The sequence below is a fragment of the Dunckerocampus dactyliophorus genome, chromosome 4 (assembly GCF_027744805.1).
Source record: "Dunckerocampus dactyliophorus isolate RoL2022-P2 chromosome 4, RoL_Ddac_1.1, whole genome shotgun sequence".
NCBI lineage: Eukaryota > Metazoa > Chordata > Actinopteri > Syngnathiformes > Syngnathidae > Dunckerocampus > Dunckerocampus dactyliophorus.
Genome location: NC_072822.1, coordinates 12,265,342 through 12,284,584, shown reverse-complemented (window position 1 = coordinate 12,284,584; position 19,243 = coordinate 12,265,342). Strand labels below are relative to the sequence as shown.

General features: G+C 41.4%; 4 protein-coding genes across 14 annotated transcripts in view; 2 read left to right on the top strand and 2 right to left on the bottom strand.

The window, feature by feature from the left end:
- Positions 1-258: 258 nt before the first annotated feature.
- On the top strand, positions 259-6,319 carry lysmd3 (LysM, putative peptidoglycan-binding, domain containing 3). Of its 2 annotated transcripts, XM_054772763.1 has the most exons (3): positions 259-414; positions 1,618-1,894; positions 4,882-6,311. In XM_054772763.1, exons 2-3 carry the CDS (start codon positions 1,628-1,630, stop codon positions 5,566-5,568), a joined length of 954 nt encoding a protein of 317 aa, XP_054628738.1. In that variant the 5' UTR covers positions 259-414; positions 1,618-1,627; the 3' UTR covers positions 5,569-6,311. The 2 variants fall into 2 exon arrangements, with proteins under 2 accessions (XP_054628738.1, XP_054628739.1); XM_054772764.1 differs by lacking the exon at positions 259-414 and having other exon boundaries at positions 1,620-1,894; positions 4,882-6,319.
- On the bottom strand, positions 5,628-15,579 carry polr3g (polymerase (RNA) III (DNA directed) polypeptide G). Of its 6 annotated transcripts, XM_054772766.1 has the most exons (10): positions 15,415-15,579; positions 12,562-12,716; positions 11,903-12,130; positions 9,962-10,096; positions 9,378-9,507; positions 8,000-8,065; positions 7,163-7,222; positions 6,695-6,762; positions 6,506-6,628; positions 5,628-6,425 (listed from the first exon to the last, which is right to left on the bottom strand). In XM_054772766.1, exons 4-10 carry the CDS (start codon positions 10,070-10,072, stop codon positions 6,336-6,338), a joined length of 648 nt encoding a protein of 215 aa, XP_054628741.1. In that variant the 5' UTR covers positions 10,073-10,096; positions 11,903-12,130; positions 12,562-12,716; positions 15,415-15,579; the 3' UTR covers positions 5,628-6,335. The 6 variants fall into 6 exon arrangements, with proteins under 6 accessions (XP_054628741.1, XP_054628743.1, XP_054628747.1 ...); XM_054772768.1 differs by lacking the exon at positions 15,415-15,579 and having other exon boundaries at positions 12,562-12,730; XM_054772772.1 differs by lacking the exons at positions 11,903-12,130; positions 12,562-12,716; positions 15,415-15,579 and adding an exon at positions 11,248-11,352.
- Positions 10,627-14,159, top strand: mblac2 (metallo-beta-lactamase domain containing 2). The gene is made up of 3 exons (XM_054772765.1): positions 10,627-11,199; positions 11,934-12,148; positions 12,530-14,159. Exons 1-3 carry the CDS (start codon positions 10,758-10,760, stop codon positions 12,701-12,703), a joined length of 831 nt encoding a protein of 276 aa, XP_054628740.1. The 5' UTR covers positions 10,627-10,757; the 3' UTR covers positions 12,704-14,159.
- A 288-nt stretch (positions 15,580-15,867) lies between the features above and the next one.
- rtkna (rhotekin a) overlaps positions 15,868-19,243 on the bottom strand; it is an 81,432-nt gene continuing 78,056 nt past the window's right edge. For 3 of the 5 annotated variants that reach the window (XM_054772759.1, XM_054772760.1, XM_054772761.1), the window contains exon 11: positions 15,870-18,236. In XM_054772759.1, the coding sequence (XP_054628734.1) occupies positions 17,560-18,236 (677 nt within the window). In that variant the 3' untranslated portion in view covers positions 15,870-17,559. Of the gene's footprint in view, positions 18,237-19,243 lie in introns of all 5 variants that reach the window. The other 2 variants (XM_054772758.1, XM_054772762.1) reach the window with 2 other exon arrangements.

The window sequence follows — 19,243 nt, the reverse complement described above, 5'->3', positions numbered from 1 at the left end:
TGACGTGCCATTTGTGACCATGTCCCACTTTAAATACAGTAAAATTACATGACGAAGTATAGTGTAACGCATATTTAACAATGCTAATGAAAACTAATAATGTTCCTAGCATAAACCGAGCTAATGTTTATGTTCATCTCCTAGGTTTACGTTTGCAAAATCCCGCTCTTTGAGTTCGACAAGACAGCGCCAACTCTACTTGGTGCGACGCACTCAGACGCGGCCAACGTCATGACGTCACATTTGTGTTGACGTGGCGTGAGCGGTAGCAGCTCAGCACTTGTAGCCAGCTAGCTAGCATGTGTCGAGGTAATGCTACACAACGACGCAAAGGTGACACCGAGGTTGATTATCACCCTACATCGTTATGGGTGTTATTGAGGATAACTAGCTGATCGGTGTTCTCTTATTCCGGTAAGAAGAGTTGTTGATTTTTGTAAACATGCCACAATAAACTATACCGATCGAACTGTGCAGCAGCCATAAAACACAGTAGACGCTACATAGCGTTAGCATAGTCTGAGCTGATGTGCTTTAGTTTGCCAATTTAGCTGAATGGGGAACCTTTGATGAAGGTTTTACTAACCCAACTTTAACTACCCTCAATTCATACAAGAAGTACATATTTAGAATGCACAACTTTTCCTGTCTGCATAATTTGCGTATACGTACATGCGTTAAATAGCATTTACATTAGGCATGTTCGTTTAACTAATTGTCTCCGGTTGTTTTTCTTACATCTTGTAAAGATAATAAGGCTCATGGAAATGATGCAGTTGATGAGTACATTACACACAGTGTACACATTGTTACAGTCAAGATAACAAGGATATTTTCACCTACAAGTTGAATAGCACCGAGCTCAAATCGTGGCCAGTGGTTGACGAGGAGACGCTTCCACCCGAGGCTAACCTTTTAATAGTGGCCACAACAATGACTAGCCACCTTCTTTTAACTGGTATTGGTGTTTACTTTACTGTCATACGTTACCGATTTACGGACAGCAGCGTGGCCGCTGTCTGAATAAATGTATTTCGCTGAGAAAGATGCATATTTTCTAAAGCATTTAAAAATAAAGTTATTAGTTTATGTTAGTGTAACTTGACCACGTTTGGAGTTAAGCCCTGCTAAGTCCACATGCTGGTCGCAAACCGGCATCCATGACTAGTACAAAAAAGGTACACTTACTATTATTTGACACAAACTTAAATTTAATTTGATGCCTGTTTTAGAGTAATAGGAATACACGGGAAATGAATTTTTCAATAATATTTTTTGTTGAAAATAACACAAGTCCAGGGTTATGATAGCACAGGTGTATCCAACTTCCAGCACTATTAAAGCTACTTTGACTAAAAGAAAGGAGAGGTGAGCTATTTGTGTTTTATGTGACTGCCAACATTTAAATTGTACTTTATTCCCAAAGCACATCTCCGCTCAGTGTGCTCATTTGTCATTAAATACAGGTGCTGTGCCACGATCAGTTAGTGTAGTGGAAACCCTGAGGATTAATTATAAGCTCTGCTTCTTCCTACTCCCTTTCAGACATGGTGAATTGTGCAAATGTAACCATGTGATGTTCCGTCATGTAACTTGTTATTCATCTCCCTGCCTCAGTACAGTGAAAATGACTGGTCGAGGCCAGCACTACGGGTTCCAAGCAGCCACCATAGTTCAAGCTTCCAATGGTGGTCATGCCTACCGTTTTGGGAGCAATAATTCAGAGAATGAACTGTCCGAGGAGGATGGGGAAAGCTGTGAGCTGCGGCCGCGTAGCAGAGAAAGGAACAGAAGGAGCACATCCAGGGAGAGGGTGGACGACATTGTCTACCTGACTAGAGATATCCAGGAGGGAGACACTCTGAACAGCATCGCCTTGCAGTACCATTGCTCGGTAAGTGTTCACTCACTGAGACCAAATGTGGAAGAAGGTCCCGTTTACTGTGCTTTTAACATTGGAAATAGCCATGGAAATCATCTGCCTCTGTCACCAACATACAACCTTCAGTAACTTTACAGGTAATCATAAGTAACACTTTAACATTCCCAATGGCCATGCGAGGCCACGAAGAATGGCAAATAAATATGCCGAAATATGTACACTTCGTTCTTAGGTCGTGTTTTCCTGTCGTGCTGTTTTGTGTACAGTAACATAGAATTGGGGGAGTCAAAGTCAACCTGGCAATTTGCCAGATGCTTTGGTAGCATCAGAGGCTGCCCGTGACCCGTGTGAAAGGGAATAGCGGAAAGCGATGTCCATGGTGAGAGATTTGAAAGCTTTTGTCACTGGCCGCTGATGTAGTCACGCATGTAATTATCTGATTGCGGCATGGCGAGAAAGCGCACAGACATGGCACAACGTCCCACGTTGCAGAAGGTGCACACAGACCTGGCAACATCCCACCTTGCTGGGTTTTGTGTGAAAAGTACAGATAAATAAGTTTTAGTTCTACAATTATCACTCTGATGCAGCAATCTTGCATGATATGTGTGACAGAAGCTACTGACAGCCTACTGTATTGTGGACTTGGGCATAGCCAGGACAAAGACGTGTACCCCTTTTTCTATGTCGTAATAAGTCTATTTTCTGGTCATAATCACACTTTGGCTTTGCTATCACTGTGCTATAGTTGTGTGCCTCCCAAAACGCTAGGCGCTTATGTTTCTTTCAGTGCGGGTAAAGGTTTGTTTTTTCCGGTTTACCTCTTACACCGCATATAAACAAAGCCTTGTGCTCAGCAACTTTATAAGTGACTTTGGGCTTTTTTGTGTCCTTTTTTTTGTAAAGTTGCTTGCAAATTCCAAAGTTCCCTGTTGTTTTTGGCTTGTTTCCAGAGACCTGGTAGCACATTTTGGCTGCCAGCGGCTGCAAGTATGCATGAGAAAGACTGACATGAGAGTATGTTTTCCTTGAAGTGATTATGCAAAACAATTACCTGCCAGACACAACTGTTGCTCTCTATTTAATTTATGACGAGCATCTTGACCTGGATGGCTGGCAATTTAGACAGAAACAACACAGGTCAACGCGGTGTGATTGCTACTGTTTTTACATCACAAAGTACGAGCGTTCAACTTCCTCCATTCATATGTACTATACGTTGTCTTTAATAGCCACTAACCGTAGACATAGCTGTGTTTTTCTCCACATTCATGAATGATCTGGCAACAATTTAGTTACAGCTACATCCACTGAAAATGGGCACATATTAGCTTAGCCACATATTAGCTACAAGGAATGTGCATACAGCGAGCATTTAGCAATTTCTACACAATCATGACCCACTTGGCCACAATTAATTTGGGGTTACATCCCGCCATGGAGACTGGCGTGCACCCAGAACACCGGCTCCCCTTCAGTACCACGGACATGCAAGGGAGAGAACTGGTTTCCAATCGCATAATGTAGGTAGGTTAATCTGACTTTTAAAAAGCCAAACACAATCTAATTAAGGGGTTTACATGTGTATTTAATAGCTAGTTTTACACCAGTTCATGCAATAATTTGGTTTCTATTAGTGGTCAATATTAGTGGGGTCGACATTTGGAATTTTGACGTATATCAGTATTGACCGTTATTTAAATCCGACAGGCTGATATCAAGAAATCAATTTAAAACTGGGTTATTTTGGCCGGCTGCGAATTCTGTCTCCAGAAGTGAGCAGCAGAATAACGTAAGAGCGGAGTAAACATTAGCAGCAGCTCTGCTAGCTCGTAGTACCTCCCGACATGTCTGTGAATTACTTGAAAGAAGGGCTGCGGATAATGTCGACAGTCAAACAGTCCATGGAAGCATGTGTGTGATTGAGAGAGAGAGAGAGAGCACGTAAAACAACTCAATTCACTTGTTTTATTGGAGGGAAGCACGCCAAGGTGGAGGCTGGTTAGCTTACCATAACATGAGTTCGCCAGTCTGGCTCTAAAGGCTCAGCAGACTATGTATTAGCAATGGGGAGGATGTATGTAATAGCGTGTTTGTGTGAAAGTCACATGCAAAACTCTACAGCTCACGGCTACTACAATTACGTAACGTTCAGAGCAGAGTAAACACAAGCGGCAGCTTTGCTAGCTCGTAGTACCTCCAGATATGTCTGTGAATGACTTCAAACAATGCTGTTGGTAATATCAATGTGGAAACAGTCTGTGTGTGTGTGATTGTGAGAGAGAGAGTAAGAAATTCAATTCAGTCTTGTTTTGTTGCAGGGAAGTACGCTAAGATGAACGCTGAAAAACTCAGGGAGCTATTATATACTGTACGTTTTTATTTAACTTTAAAAGGGTTTCTGCTGAGCTTGTTAACTCCCTGTGATTTTTGTCATATTTGAAGTTAAAACAAAGAAGTTATATATAAATGTTACTTTATTTACTGTGGAAACATTTCAGGGAGCTATTTAAGTTTTTATTCAAGTCCTAAGAGATGCTTCTGAGTCTAGGAACTCCATAACTCTTCTGGAGCTATTTTCCTATTTGTTTGGTTAAATAAACATGCTTTAGGCAGTTAAACAAAGTTAAGTGTTCGTAAATATTTTTATGCCAATATTTACACCTACTCTGCAAATGGCTATCAGCCTCCTTAACTACTAATAATTGGTAACGGTCCTGAAAAACCCATATCGGTGGATCTCTAGTTTGTATAATGCATGTAAAGGTACTAGTGCTTTTTTGGTAGCAAAACAATGAAGCCAATGAAAAAGCAAAGAACTTCCACAAAATATGCTGTAGTCGCACAAGGTATAATGTATGACAGTGGTTCAGACTCTTCAGAAGAGAGATTTTAAAAATAATTGTCCCACTCAAGGGGCATTTGTCCATCGCAGTTCTACTGTACATTTAATAAAGCAGGCATCGCACTATTAACTTGCGTACTCCTGTGTTTCTTAGGTGGCAGATTTAAAGCGTGCAAACAACCTCCTGACAGAGCAAGACTTCTTTGGCCTGAGATCTGTAAAAATTCCCGTCAAACGCTTCAGCGTCTTGACAGAAACTCACAACACTGGACCTCTCAAATCGGCCTCCCCTTCCGAAACCCACCGCCTGACCCATATCTCGCCCATCACCTCCCTCCCTGTGGAGTCCTCCACAGACTCCTCCTCTTCCACAGACAGCGTGGAAGGCTTCCTCATGGAGAAGGACAAGGACATCGAGCGACTAGTCAAATCCACCGGTCCATCGAGGAGCAGCCTCAACGAAGTTGTGTCCTCTTTAACGCTCCAGCAGAGTCAGCCCTTGCTGGGAAAAGGAGAGTACAAACCAGTGGAGAAAAAGGACCCTTATTACGGAGCGGACTGGGGCATGAGGTGGTGGACGGCTGTGGTCATCATGCTGGTGGTCGGCATCGTCACGCCTGTGTTTTATCTGCTGTACTATGAAGTCCTCGTGAAAACTGAGGGCACTCATCACAACACGCCCACAGAGGGCCTGCGGGACATGCCTCCCGCACATCTCCATGGTGACATTCCTATAGACGACAGTCATGCAGGAGCTGGCTCCCCACAACAAGCTGGAGACGTAGCTCATGAACCCTCACAAGGCCTCAGAGTGGACAATGCCAAACATGAAAAGACATAGCAACTGTAGTGGCACAATACTGTGTAACGACTAGTTTTTAATGACATATTAAAAATAATGCAATCTTGAGGGAAAGTCACTTTAGTGGGAACAAACATTTATATATTTCTATTAATTTAAACCAAGAGGACCTTGCAAATGGACTGTCATTCATGCTGCTGCTGCCTTTGAAGCCACATGCAATTTTCCACAAATATGGACAGTTCATTTCCATTTTGAACAGTTAAATTATGCATTTGGGTTTAAAGTAATTTTGTACTGTATTTGGTCCATATTGCATATTACATGGTTATTTGTAGGAGAAATCATGTTCATTGTTTTCATTTAGAAATAATACTTCCAGACTATTGTGCCATTGTATATGGAAGTTACCAATTATTGATGTGCTTTCTTTTGAAATAGAGAAAATGTCACTTAAAAACAATATTAGGCTCAGTGGAAAATTGTACAGCATTCCCCCAATGATGCAATTATGAGAGGTTTTGTGTTCTGTGTAAAGCCCTTTTACTTCACTTGTGTAGATTGTGGAAAAATATTTTCTGATGACAGTATGTGCCTTTCAACCTGTGGAAATGTTCTTACAGGCTGGAGAATAAACAAATCTATTTTCAAATATTGCCAGCATGCATACAGTTTGGCATTTCTTATTTACACAGCTCTTTAAATAAAGCTTTTTTTTTTTTACAGTATAAACAAAAATCACTCATTTTGACAGCAGTCCAACCTAATATATAATGAAAGCACATTGAAGTCGTTGAGGTTAAGAGTCAGTATGTTGCTTCTCCATCCATGTTGTCATCACTGCCTGCTGCAAAGTCTTCACCATTGTCAAAGTAGCTTTCAATGTAGTCATTGTCCTAAAAAGTGAAAATACTTGAAATAATATAACCTCTGGTAGTCCTTTTTGATTATGACATATTTGGAAATCATATCAAACCTCTTCAACTTCCTCTTCCTCGTATTCCTCGCCTTCAATTTCCTCCTCCTCCTCCTCTTCATTTCCTGTCTTCTTTGGTTTGTCTTCGTCTGACTTGTCACCGTCGTCTTTCTTCTCCAGCTCCTGATGAATTGACAACATTAAAAGCGTGCCACAAAAAAAAAAAACAAGTGAACCTGATCAACTTACATTCAATTTAGTCAACACTTCTTCTGCATCTGTGTTGGATATCTTCACTGGTTTCTTCTTTTTCAGGCCTGTTGGATTTGCCTAGTTAGTATCAAATTATTCTTAACCTCACCAAATTTTGAGTCAGAGTACATTTTATATGTGGCAACTGGGCATCTTTTAACTTGAAATGACAGGCAAGTGGAAAAAAAAATACTTAACTTCGTATATGGTCTATATGTCTATAATTTAATGATCTAAGCGATCTAATATGGATATGCATATCCAGTGTTGTAAAGGTACAGTTGATTAGAATGTTGTATATTATGTGATGTTACCAGGATACTTTGAATATTGTATTTCCTCACCAATACGTTTTAACACAAATTCATAGTGTTTTCCCGCATTCCTGTGTTATTTCCAGCCATTTAACAAAATAGAAATCTAGCTTAATCCAAGTATAATAATAATGTGGCCAGTTTAAAATACCTGCTTTCACTCTGGTTTTCTTCTTTTGTGGCATCAGTTCTTTTGGGAAGACATTCCAGTCTTAAAATATAAAGCATATACATTATTGATATTCTCAGTTTTCATAGTACAATACAATGGAACCTTGGTTAGTGTCTTTACTTCGTTCCAGAAGGTCTGACTCTAACCAAAATGGACGGCAATGTAAATCATTCCCAGAAATAATGTAAAAATCCAATTAATCTCTTCCAGAAAGGCAAAAATGTTAATTGTTATATAGTTTCAGTATTCAACAGCGTTCCTCACTTCAATAACACTAAATGGAACCAAGAAAGTTGCAATTGCCTGCATTGTGGCCAAGAAACACTATTGAAGAAATAACTCATGGCAAAACAGGCAGGTGGTGTTGAAGAGGAAGGTTAATCTCGCTGCTACAACATGTCTTTGGGAATAGTCACGTCTTCAGTGAAGGTAAAAGTAACCTTTAATGTTCATTTATCCATTTCATTCATCATTTATATGCATTTAGAATAGTTTTATGCATGTAAAACTACAAAAAATGTGTTTTGTGTTAACATTTTTGAGAGTCGACCACTGATCACACATCTCAGACAGGCGACATAGCTGACTTCCGGTTGCAATTTCGTTAGCACGTGACGGACGCTAACAGAAGGTTTTCTGATAAAAATACATTAAGAACGCAGTTATTAATAACATGACAAGACACACACCATATTGTACACTAACCGGAAAATGTACGCAAACTGAGGCAAAATTTTGGCATACATTTTCGACGTTAACCGAAAAACATGCTAACTGGGGTTCCACTGTAATGTTTTTGTTGTTGTTTTTAACTACCTGGTGTCCATTCCTCATCATCCATCTGCTTTTGCTTCAAGTATCTCTCGGTGTATTTCTCGACATCTGTTTCAAATAAACAAGACAATACTTTATTCTCCTTTTCCCAGCACATACCACATTTACAGTCCCGTTGACATACTCACCATGGGCATGAAAGACTTATTACATTTGGGGCCCTTCATTATTTATTTGAGTCATTCTTTTTCTAGGGTACAATGATTATACAACATGCATCTGCAATGGTTTTTAAAGAGAACAATTGGGTGTACAAGTTTGAATTTATTTTTGGATTTTCTCTCATTTACACATGGTCAAAATTATACTGACAGGCTGAACTATAGTGTATACAGTGGTGTGAAAAATGTTGCCCCCTTCCTGTTTGTCACACTTAAATGTTTCAGATCATCAAACAAATTTAAATATTACTCAATGACAACACAACCGAACACAAAATGCAGTTCTTAAATGAAACTTGTTATTATTAAGGGAGAAAACAAATCCAAACCTAGATGGCCATGTGTGAAAAAGTGATTTCCCCCCATTAAAACATAACTGAGATTAAACGAGATCCATCGGTCTGGAAAAGGTTATAAATCCATTTCTACAGCTTTGGGACTCAATTTTGACCCACTGATCTTTGCAGAATTGTTGTCATTCAGCCACATTGGAGGGTTTTCCAGCATGAAGCGCCTTTTTAAGGTCATGCCACAGCATCTCAATAGTATTCAGGTCAGGACTTCGACTAGGCCACTCCAAAGTTTGCTACATTGTAAAGGAAATGTAACCATTCAATACGGTTATATGGCATTAATTTTATGGCATAATTGTGATGTTTCCGTGAAACATTAAGAACACGGCCTTTTACTGTCAACAGCATGCAACTCGGCCAACAACATACATACAGGCAACTTCTGTGTCAGGCTAATATGGCTCACGCAAGTACACTAAAGTATACTTGAGTACCATCTAGTGGCTCAAACGTGAATTTCCCCTCTCGACTATAATTCATGAAAAATGGTCTCAAACAATACCGATAATATCGATTATCAACGATAATTTTTACCACAATTATCGACCAGCAAAATGTGTTATCGTGACAGGCCTAATAAGACCCATTTCTGAAGAACATTAACGCCCATGATGAGTGTACGGAAACTTTGTACTAACCTAACCTTAAGGTGTAAACGAGTCTAGCACAAAAATCCAATGTACAAACCTTACTATGACTGGAATATATTGTACAACAGAACAAATAAAAGTCAAGAAGAAAGGCCTACTGCTATTCTTATTCGGCATGTATCACTTCCAAAGTGCTGCATCATCTTACCCCACAGTCGTCATTTATCTCGTCTGAGGTATCAAATGCACTCCTCACCTGCCTTATTGGAGTGGAACTCGATGTTGTATGGCATCCGCCGCATGGTTCCCCTCATCTCCTGTTTGAGGGCCAGCATGTAGTCCTCATCCTCACCCACCTTCAGTGGCACAGGCTTGAAGTCTGTGACCTGGAAGAAGAAAGCTCACACAAAACACTACCCTCCCCTGTTCAATAAAATACTCTCATTACCCGAACCTAAGATGGCTCCCTCTTTTTCAAGACCCATTTTTGGAAAAATATTTTCGAAGGCAAAAAACGTATATTGCAATAAAAAGGATATCATATTTCTTAGCTGCTGGACAGTGCTTCATCGAGCAAAATCATCAACCCCTCTGATAACTTTCCAGGTCATTGGTGTTTGTGAGTGACAGGCAGAAAAGCTCTTAATAACGGCAGTGGTTAACTCATTGTTACACTTGTATGCTGACAATTTGACCATGGAACCGATTATTTGTATTTCCATTAAGTTGTCAATGTTTAGACATACTGTACTTTAATCAATCAGTCACAGGTTTTTTTTTTTAAATCCAGATTCAGCAGCGAAAGATTGATGTGATGTTGTGCGCGTGTGGTGGACTTACTGGAAAGAGTGGACTGGGCCCCACCCTGGCTTCTGGCATGCTGCCTCTGCCGATGCCCAGAGCTTCAATGTTGAAGGTGAAAGCAGCCACTCCACGTCCCTTACCTGCCATGATTGCTGCTCACCTCTTCTGTACCTGCAACACACACACACACACACACACTGCATCAAGACACATGTTGACATCTTGCAGCATATTGTACTGCCCTGAAATGATGCAACATATACAGTAGATAGTATAGTATAGTATAAATAGTGAGTATACATGATCATACTCACAAATGTGAATGTTAAATCCGTCAAAAATGATGCATAGAGGCGAGCATGTACACTCTACTACTTTACAGCAGTCCAACCTCATATATAAGACTTTACTTTGAGGTAGCGTGTCATGAACATCCACATGATCTGGTCTACCAGTTGTCACACGCGTTTACAAACGTTTTAAATTAAACACACTCACGGTTAAAGTCCATGTATAAGTGTAAATCTTTTCTTACACAGGCAACGTGGACAAATGCAAGTAGAGTCAGCATGCTGACACTGGTTCCACTCCCTTTCCCTTTTTATGACGTCACGAGAGGTGTGGTTTATTTTCAGCCAATAGCCGCGAAACTGTGGATTTTCGTTTTCCGCATTTTCGTCCAATCACAGTGCTCTCCTCCTACAAGGGTGTGTCAGCGTCCAGAGCGTTAACATCAATGAAAACATACCATCTAGCTAAACTAGCAGGCGGTGTGCTTCACCTCTACCAGTCAGCTCTTTCAGCACCCTCATCTCACCGTGCATGAGCTGGCATGTCTGCAGCCGACTGGTACGCTCACAAGTCGCTCGGAGACGGACTCTTCTGGATCCAGGAGCGTTTCTATCAGTCGCAGAACCGGGCTAATATATGGCTGCTCCGCGGCTCCCACCAGGACGTTGTGATCGATACAGGACTAGGCTTGAGGAGCCTACCGGACTATATCGACGCTACGGGTTTGCTAGGCAAAGACCCGCAGAGGAAGAACCCGCTGTTGGCCATCGCCACCCACGCCCACTTCGACCATTCTGGAGGCCTGCATCAGTTCCAACAGGTGGGCGTCCACAGCGCTGAGGTGGAGGCTCTGGCTAACGGGGACAACTACGAGACCGTCACCTGGCTGAGTGACAGGGAGATAGCCGAAGCTCCCAGTCCTGGATGGAGGGCCAGGCACTACAAAGTGAAGGCTGTGCAGCCCACACATATCCTGCAGGAAGGTAGGATACGTAATCAAAAGACTAGGTCGTAAAATAGATCTCACTCACCGGCGGTCGATTGCAGTGCTATTATCTGGAAATGGGTGTAGAGTGCATTAGAAGGCTGGGTATCCACTTATTATTGCTTTTTGCACAAATGCTAAACGCAATCACAATCCATCCATCCATTTTCTTAAACCGCTTGTGAGCTTGAGCCTATCCCAGCCGATCAGGGTACACCCTGGGTGGTTGCCAGTTAACCACAGACTCCCATCCATCCATCCATCTATTTTCTTTAATCTTTGTCCTCGTTATTGTACAGGGGAGTTGGAGTCTATCCCAGCTGACTTTGGGCTAGAAGCGGGGTACACCCAATTACAGACTCCCATCCATTTTCTATACCGCTTGTCCTCATAAAACTGGAGCTTACCCCAGCTCACTCCCATACACAAAATAAATATGATTCCAGTGAAGGCCATGTGAAGAATGGTGTGTGTACAGGTGACAGAAGCCTACACAATAGAGGTCATTCATCAAGGGGGTTCCATGTTGACACTTCCTTTTGTGTCCCTGCTTTATTTGTGCACGATACACTGTGCTGTGTCACAATGCTGCAGTGCAGGTGGACCATTCCACCATTCATGACTCACCATTCATACCTGACTTAAACCCTCGTTATCATCACGCTGGATCGGTAAATCAGTACACCCAACATCACACACACCTGACTCATCTTGTGTATGTCTCCTGTGCAGGTGACGTCATCAACCTGGGCGACAGACAGCTGACGGTGCTTCACATGCCGGGTCACTCCAGGGGCAGCATCTGTCTCCATGACCGCGACAACAAGCTGCTGTTCAGCGGAGACGTAGTGTACGACGGCGCCATGATCGACTGGCTGCCGTACAGCCACGTCAGCGACTACATCAGCAGCTGCGAGCGTCTGGTGGGGCTGGTGGACAGCGAGCAGGTAGGACATTGTGACTGTCTGCACAATCTAGTGCCATCCGATATAACAATTGTGACTCTGAAAAGTGCTCTTCTAATAAAATGTGCCATTATTTTCATTGTACATCATTTAAAGATGTTTTTGGTCACGGTGCCATCCGCTCCAAATGCGTACATCCATTTTTATTTATATAGCACCTTTCACAGATAAAAAAAAATCAAATGTCTGCCAATGATATGAAATAAATTCGACAGACAGACATGGAAACCCTTGTCTAACTACAAGCATGTTTAAATAATAATAAAAAAACAACCCAATAGCCGCCGGTCCTTAGTGCATATAATAGTAACATCATTATATATTATTTTTTGAATAACCTAAATCAAATAATGCAATGACCAGGTGGACCAAGTCCTGCCAGGACACTACCATACCTTCGGTGCCAAACGCCTCCACCGCATCGCCACCCAGTACATCAACAGAGCGGGCACCTGCCCGGCCAAGTTCTCCACTTGGGCGTGGAGCACCGTGGCCGGGGTGGCGTTGAGGGCTTCCCACCCAAGGAGTGCATGCTGATAGCTTGCTGGAGCTGCCGGAGGACGAAGCACAAAATGCAACAATAAAAGAAGCCTGTATTTAACTGTAAGTGACATGAAAACAGTCCTATTATTGCCAAACTTTCTGTATATGTTCCCATAGGATTACATCATAAGCAGCGTTATATAAAGCCTATATATATAAATCACTGATCAATGTGATTGTATTACTATAACTTGATGTATGTTTTATATATATATATATATATATATATATATATATATATATATATATACACACACACACACACATATACATAGCACAAGTGTGATACAACACAGCACTGAGGTATTAAAGCAGAGTCGATATGTCCATAGTACTGTATGTCTCTATGCATACTGCAGGTGTACTACTGCAGGACTCTACTACCTCCCATGTTTGGAACAGTGCTTTGCACTATTAAGGCTAGTCCAACATTGACAATAAAGCCTGCATCCTGCCTGCCTGCCTGCTTTGAGACACGTTTTATATTCTTTTCATCTTCACATCATCAGACACAGACTCCTGTGGGGTTTGTCGCCAGACGACAAAGAGAAGCACAAGAATGCATGCAGTTACCGTCCGTCATGTGCTCACGCGAGAGGCTTTTGCAACTAAAAGTATGCATTGATACGATACGCTGCAGTGAGTTACAGGGGTTGGGGTCAGCGATGGGAGTGTGACTCCTTGATTGACTGTGTGCAATTAACTGTGAATTTATTGACGAATCGTGGTTTTACAAATGTAATGCTATGCTATGCTCTGGAGCCAGACCACTGCCATTCAATTTTGGCATTGAAAAAAAAAGGTTGGCATTGTAGAAAAAGATGTATTGATATTGAAACAAGTACAGTGTTCCCTTGTTTATCGCGGGGGATGGGTTCCCAAAGTAGCCCGCAATAAGCGAAATCCGCGAAGTAGCCAACTTTGCACATTTGTTTAAACACTTTAAAAAGTTCCAACCTTCGTTTGAATTGTAATGATCAAGCTACAGGTCGGACACAAGAAATGATTAAGTCACTCGTGTATTTTTCATCCTAGCGCCGTTCCGCTGCACTGTAGCGTTTTTGTATCCTTGTTAAAATAAATTGCTGCAGTACTCCTCCTTCGAAAGATTCATTTGCAAGCAAGCTAGATGGCACAGGAGACATGGCAGGAGAGTGATTGATTGACAGTGGTCTACAGCCAATCAGGGCGCAGAAAACAATGGGCTGTGCAGAGAGAAAGGGAGAAGAAAGCGACACTCAACTTCCCACAATGCAGTTCTTCTTAAAAGGCCAGGCTCGGCCTGTGACGACACTATAATAAAAAAAAAAAAAGCACTAAAAAATTTAGCGAATCCACAAAAGGTGAACCGTGATAGAGTGAGGGAACACTGTAATGGCTCTGAAAAAGTTATTGAAAATTACAATACATTATAATGTAAAAAATATCTAAATAAAATATTGTCTTTTTACATTTTTGTCCATCTTTTTTCAAATTCATATTCCTGGTTTTCACATTTAGTTTTCTTTCCTTGAATTTCCACTTAATGGCTGTGTCCTGGCATTTTCAAAGTAAAGGTCTGGGAGGGAAATTGAAAAAAACATGGTTAGAAAAAGATGTCAAGTGATGTTGAAACGAGTATCTGAAAAATGTTCCATTGAAAAATAAACTGCATTATAAAGTAAAAAAAAACATCTGAATAAAATGTTTGGTTTTTTTAAATGTCTGTCTTCACATTTCCCCTGTATATCCATCTTTTTTCAGTGACAGTGCTTATTTTCCAGGTGACATTTACCTTGGTCTTGTTCACGAGTGAGGGAAGGATGGAACGTGAGATCAACAGGCGGATTGGTGCGGCGTCTGCAGTGGTGCGGACTCTGCATTGGTCCTTTGTGGTTAAGAGGGAGCTGAGCCGAAAGGCAAAGCTCTCAATTTACCGGTCGAACTACGTTCCTACCCTCACCTATGGTCATGAGCTTTGGGTAGTGACCGAAACCACAAGATTGCGGGTACAAGCGGCCGAAATGAGTATGGCTGGCTGGGCTCTCCCTTAGAGATAAGGTGAGAAGCACTGTCATCCGGGAGAAGCTCTGAGTAGAACCGCTGCTCCTCCGCATCGAGAGGAGCCAGATAAGGTGGTAGGTGTCTGGTCAGGATGCTTCCCGGACGCCTTCCTGTGGAGGTGTTCAGGAGGAGCTGGACGAAGTGACCCGGGAGAGAGAATTCTGGGCTTCCCTGCTTAGTTAATTCAGACTTTAAAAAATCGTTTGCGGTGATTTTATTTTTTCCAATGACATTTTTCAATTTCACCTTCGTCGTTTCATAGTCAGTTGTCTTGTTTGAACTTAACTTAATGACAGTGTAGAGGCGTAGCAAGCAGGGGAAAACATACAATTAAAAAATAAAAGCACCATCACTGGAAAAAAGATGGACAAAAAGGGGAAATCGGAAGACTGGAATCGTTTTCAGTGCAAACTGTTTCAGTGTCAGTGCATCTCTTTCTTCAATGCCACAATATAGTGGTAATGTTCTGGAACGTACAGCATTGTTGTTGCAAACACGTTGAGATGGAATCAACAGCGCCCCTGGTGGTTGCACAGACGTAGTGCACTCCCAGAGAGATTATTACATCACTGTTTGACGTATGTGTTAAAAGGCAGCGTGCTAGCATGAATTAACTTGAGACAAATGTGCACATTAGCACTCAATAAGTCATCAAAACTTACCTTTATGCATTCCCACATAGTATCAGCATTTGAGACCAAATATGAGCTGAAAGAAAAATGGTAAAAATACAGTAGTAGTCTATCTGTGCGGCGTGAGATAAAGTTAGCACACGCACAATGGACATGCGTCAAGTGAGACGGATGTAACAGAGAGAATCCGTCCACTTTTCAAAATAAAACAAAAATGAAATAATGGAAATTATTTTTTCTTTCTGTGCCGCCCGGTACCAAATGACCCACGGCCCGGGGGTTGGGGACCACTGATTTAATAAACTCATTGATTATGCTCATCCCTATTGTTGGTTATTCTGAATAATTAATATTACAATACAATGTAGTATGGTAGTTGTTGATATATGTATATTTTTACCTATAAACAGAGGCTGCATTGCATATTTAATACCAACACAACTGATGTCAGTCCTTGTTAAATCAATAAAACATTTATTAATATTATTATTACTCATTTTTGATCCCCACATTTCTCATGTCTCCTCGGATGGTTTACATGCAGAACTCAAAGCCTGTCAGTACAGTGAACTCTTGCACGGTTCTCACTGTCAGCACAATTTATGATGATGATGATGATGATGTCATAGCTTATGATAATTCTACAGTATCAGACAATATAGATGCAAATAATCATAGTGTTAACAAAAAAGAAACAACATTTAGACCTTAAAAAAATAAAGTACAGTAACAAATGCTGCTTGCAAGCATTTGGGATGGTAACAGTAAAAATGAATGTCCAAGATGAGCGCAACCCAACTATTTTACTTTCTGCAGGCGACCACTGACGCTTACAGAACGTTGTTCCACCAGGGAACTACAGATATGTTTATGTCTTATCATTCATGAATCAGCAGATATATGGTTCGCATTGCAAGAATGAAGTACGGCTTTTTACTCAATTCAATTGGACTTTTAAACAAAATGGTGCAGACAAAAGTGAAATAAATTTTTCCTGGTGAAAAAAATGAACATGATAAATCATATTAAATTTAAAAAAAGGTGACCTATTAAATGTTTAATGCAGTACTTTATTAAGGGTGCGTTCAAGTTTCTAAATTACAAAGGAGTATTAGGGCCACACTGAAAATAATGACATGAAAAAAGTCATTTTCAAAACAAAACAAATCGGAATTCTATGAGAATAAAGTTGGAATAATCTGAGAAAAAATGCACAATTTTGGAAAAAGAAATTTGAATATTTTGGAGGTGGGAAAAACTACAAATGCTGAATGGTATTACCTGATGAATAAAGTACTGGATATGGAAGGTCCTGAAATGCTGCTGGTCTCAGACTGTTGCAGTTATATCCATCTTGGACAGTCTGAGACCTTACTTTCTTCCTCATCGTCTTATCTTGTTATTATTGAACAAAAATTCAACGTTGTTCTTGGAAAACTAACCTTTGTCTAAAACATTTGAAACTTCATTATAATATTGTGACTTTTTCCCTGTAATATGTTTTATTTTATTTTTGATTCTTGTATAATTATAACTTGATTTCTTTAAAACTTTGAAATATTTCTTTACTTGTAATGATACTTTTTCTTTTCATCCTCATACTACTGGAAATAACCAAAGTGTAGGCATCACAGTAATGACCGGCCAAGTGTGCAATTAAATTAAATAGACCAAATTCTTTTACGCAAGTCATGCAAAAAAAGCCTGAACTAAGCGTGGTGGGTAGGAGATCATACATGTGAGAATATTATCATCATTAAATAGACATCACAGTCTTGGAAAGAGATAAGCTTTTAAATGCATTCTATCACATGCTTTGACTTGGTTGCATACAAAAAAAGAGCTTTGTTAGAAAACACATGAATTAGTCCAAAAAGTACTGCAAATGGATGATGAGACACAAAGAATGGGAAGCCAGGAAGGCAAACTGTTCAAAAAAGGATCTTCCAGTTGAATGTAGGTGAAGGTAGAAGGGTGCTCCCAAGCAGCGAACTCTGTCAAAGTGGGTGAGTACCTCCCATTTGAAGTGTTTGGACTGGGGCGTCCTAGTGATTGGCACCAGTCTTGTCTTAGAGAACATTCCAGTTTGTCCTTACGGGCGGAGCCTTATGAACCACTCTCCCGACAATCTCATGAGACTGGGTCACATGGTTATGGATGAGCCCACTCAGGAGGTCACACCTGACTTTGGAGCCAGTTGCGGGGGTCTAGTCTGGCCCTGAGGTTCCTGAGGCTTCGCCGAGCCGGCGAGGGCCGAGAGAAGGCGGTGCACTCAGAGGACTCCGGGCTGTGTCCGCCCTCGCTGTTGCTGGAGCTGTTACTGGAGGTGGAGCTGGAGCAGGACAGCGTGGTCTGCGTGCTGCGCTGTGACAGCGGTGACCGAGATGTGGCGGGAGGCTGGCAGGGGCAGTGAAAGGCCCCACCGCCTGCGTAACCCCTCCCTCGTAAAGTACTGAGTTTGGCATCCAGCGACAGCGTACGAGGCCTCAGGCGAGAAGGGGAGGACGTCAAGAGGGAGAAGTTCTGGGAGGGTTCGGGCCAGCCATGGTGGCGAGAGCAGGGACTGGTGCTGCAGTGGCTGTCGCTGTCTGACGTCAGGCTGGCGTCCGAGGACAGAAGACCTCGCTGGGGGCTCACAGGGCTCCGGGAGTGGCGGTGAGGATTCAGAGGACTGTGGCTCGGCAGGCGAGAGGTACATGGGCGAGGGTGAGCGGCGCTGTTAGGGTGGTTCTCCTCAAACAGGGACATCCAGGTGGGAGAGGTGCCCAGCTGGCTGCGTAGCTCCAACTCCTGCATCCTCCGAGCCAACATGTCTGACACGCTGCTGCCGAATTCATCTGAAGACTCAATAACTGGGAAAGGCACAGTTATTGAGTATTTAATATACCAATTAACACAGTTTTTAATATGCAGCACAATTAAGCCAAAAATGATTCACAACCTGGCCAGTGGAAGGGAATTTTTATTTGTTGTGACAATGTCTTTTAGCTGGAAATGACACAAATGGCAAAAGCCTGAAAGACATTATATTGGAGACATTCATCTTTGTTAAAAAAAAATAAATAAATAACAAACTTTTTTCCTTCCAACAGAGTGTGAGGCAGGCGTCCCCTGGGAGAAGGAAGTTTTCAGGGGCCACAAAGCAGCTTGAAAAACAGATACATGTTTTCAAACCTGCTAAACTAACATCAGTTATGTGGAAAGACTAAGAATAAACAGTAAACAGGAGTGAGAAGAATAAGGCCATCAAATATGCTCCAGAAAATCAGTTTTTCCAGGTGTTTTCTTGCATCATTTCCAGCTAAAATTACCTTTCACTCAAAAGTTGGCAAGGACATGAATAAATTTGGGCTTAACTTGAAGTTTTGTTAACTTGAAGGATCCAGTTCTAACTTCAAACCTAATGAATTAAAGCAAGTTTTCAACAAAGCTTTTTCCATTCCTACAGGAGCAGTTTGGATAACATTTATAGTGCAAAGTAAAACAGTGTGGGGGGGGGTTATTAAGTAATAGTAGGAAGTTGCATATGCAGTACTGTGCAAAAGTGTATAATTATCCATTCATATGTTGCTTAGCAATGCTTGTATGACCGTATCCAAACATGTTTTTGGTGTCTTTTAAAACAGTTGTTAAACCTTTCTGTGCTACACACTCATTAATACCCTGCAGCACATGTTCCCACACTAAAAGTAATATCTGATATTTGAGGTTACATGTAGTAATCCCTCGTTTATGGCGTTTAATTGGCCCTAAACCCGACTGCGAAAAGTGAATTTCTGCCAAGTAGCACTCATTCTTTTTAAATGGGATATTTTCATAGTTGTCCTGTCCTGATTTCTCATTTTTTTGCATGTTTGTC

Coding starts and splice junctions, on each gene's coding strand:
- mblac2 (XM_054772765.1), top strand. CDS start 10,758: ATGTCTGCAGCCGACTGGTACGCTCACAAGTCGCTCGGAGACGGACTC. Junction 11,200..11,933: donor CACACATATCCTGCAGGAAG/GTAGGATACGTA, acceptor TCTCCTGTGCAG/GTGACGTCATCAACCTGGGC. Junction 12,149..12,529: donor GGCTGGTGGACAGCGAGCAG/GTAGGACATTGT, acceptor TGCAATGACCAG/GTGGACCAAGTCCTGCCAGG.
- polr3g (XM_054772766.1), bottom strand. CDS start 10,072: ATGGCAGGTAAGGGACGTGGAGTGGCTGCTTTCACCTTCAACATTGAA. Junction 6,763..7,162: donor GAAAACCAGAGTGAAAGCAG/GTATTTTAAACT, acceptor CAAATCCAACAG/GCCTGAAAAAGAAGAAACCA. Junction 6,426..6,505: donor AGGAAGAGGAAGTTGAAGAG/GTTTGATATGAT, acceptor TTCACTTTTTAG/GACAATGACTACATTGAAAG.
- lysmd3 (XM_054772764.1), top strand. CDS start 1,628: ATGACTGGTCGAGGCCAGCACTACGGGTTCCAAGCAGCCACCATAGTT. Junction 1,895..4,881: donor CCTTGCAGTACCATTGCTCG/GTAAGTGTTCAC, acceptor TGTGTTTCTTAG/GTGGCAGATTTAAAGCGTGC.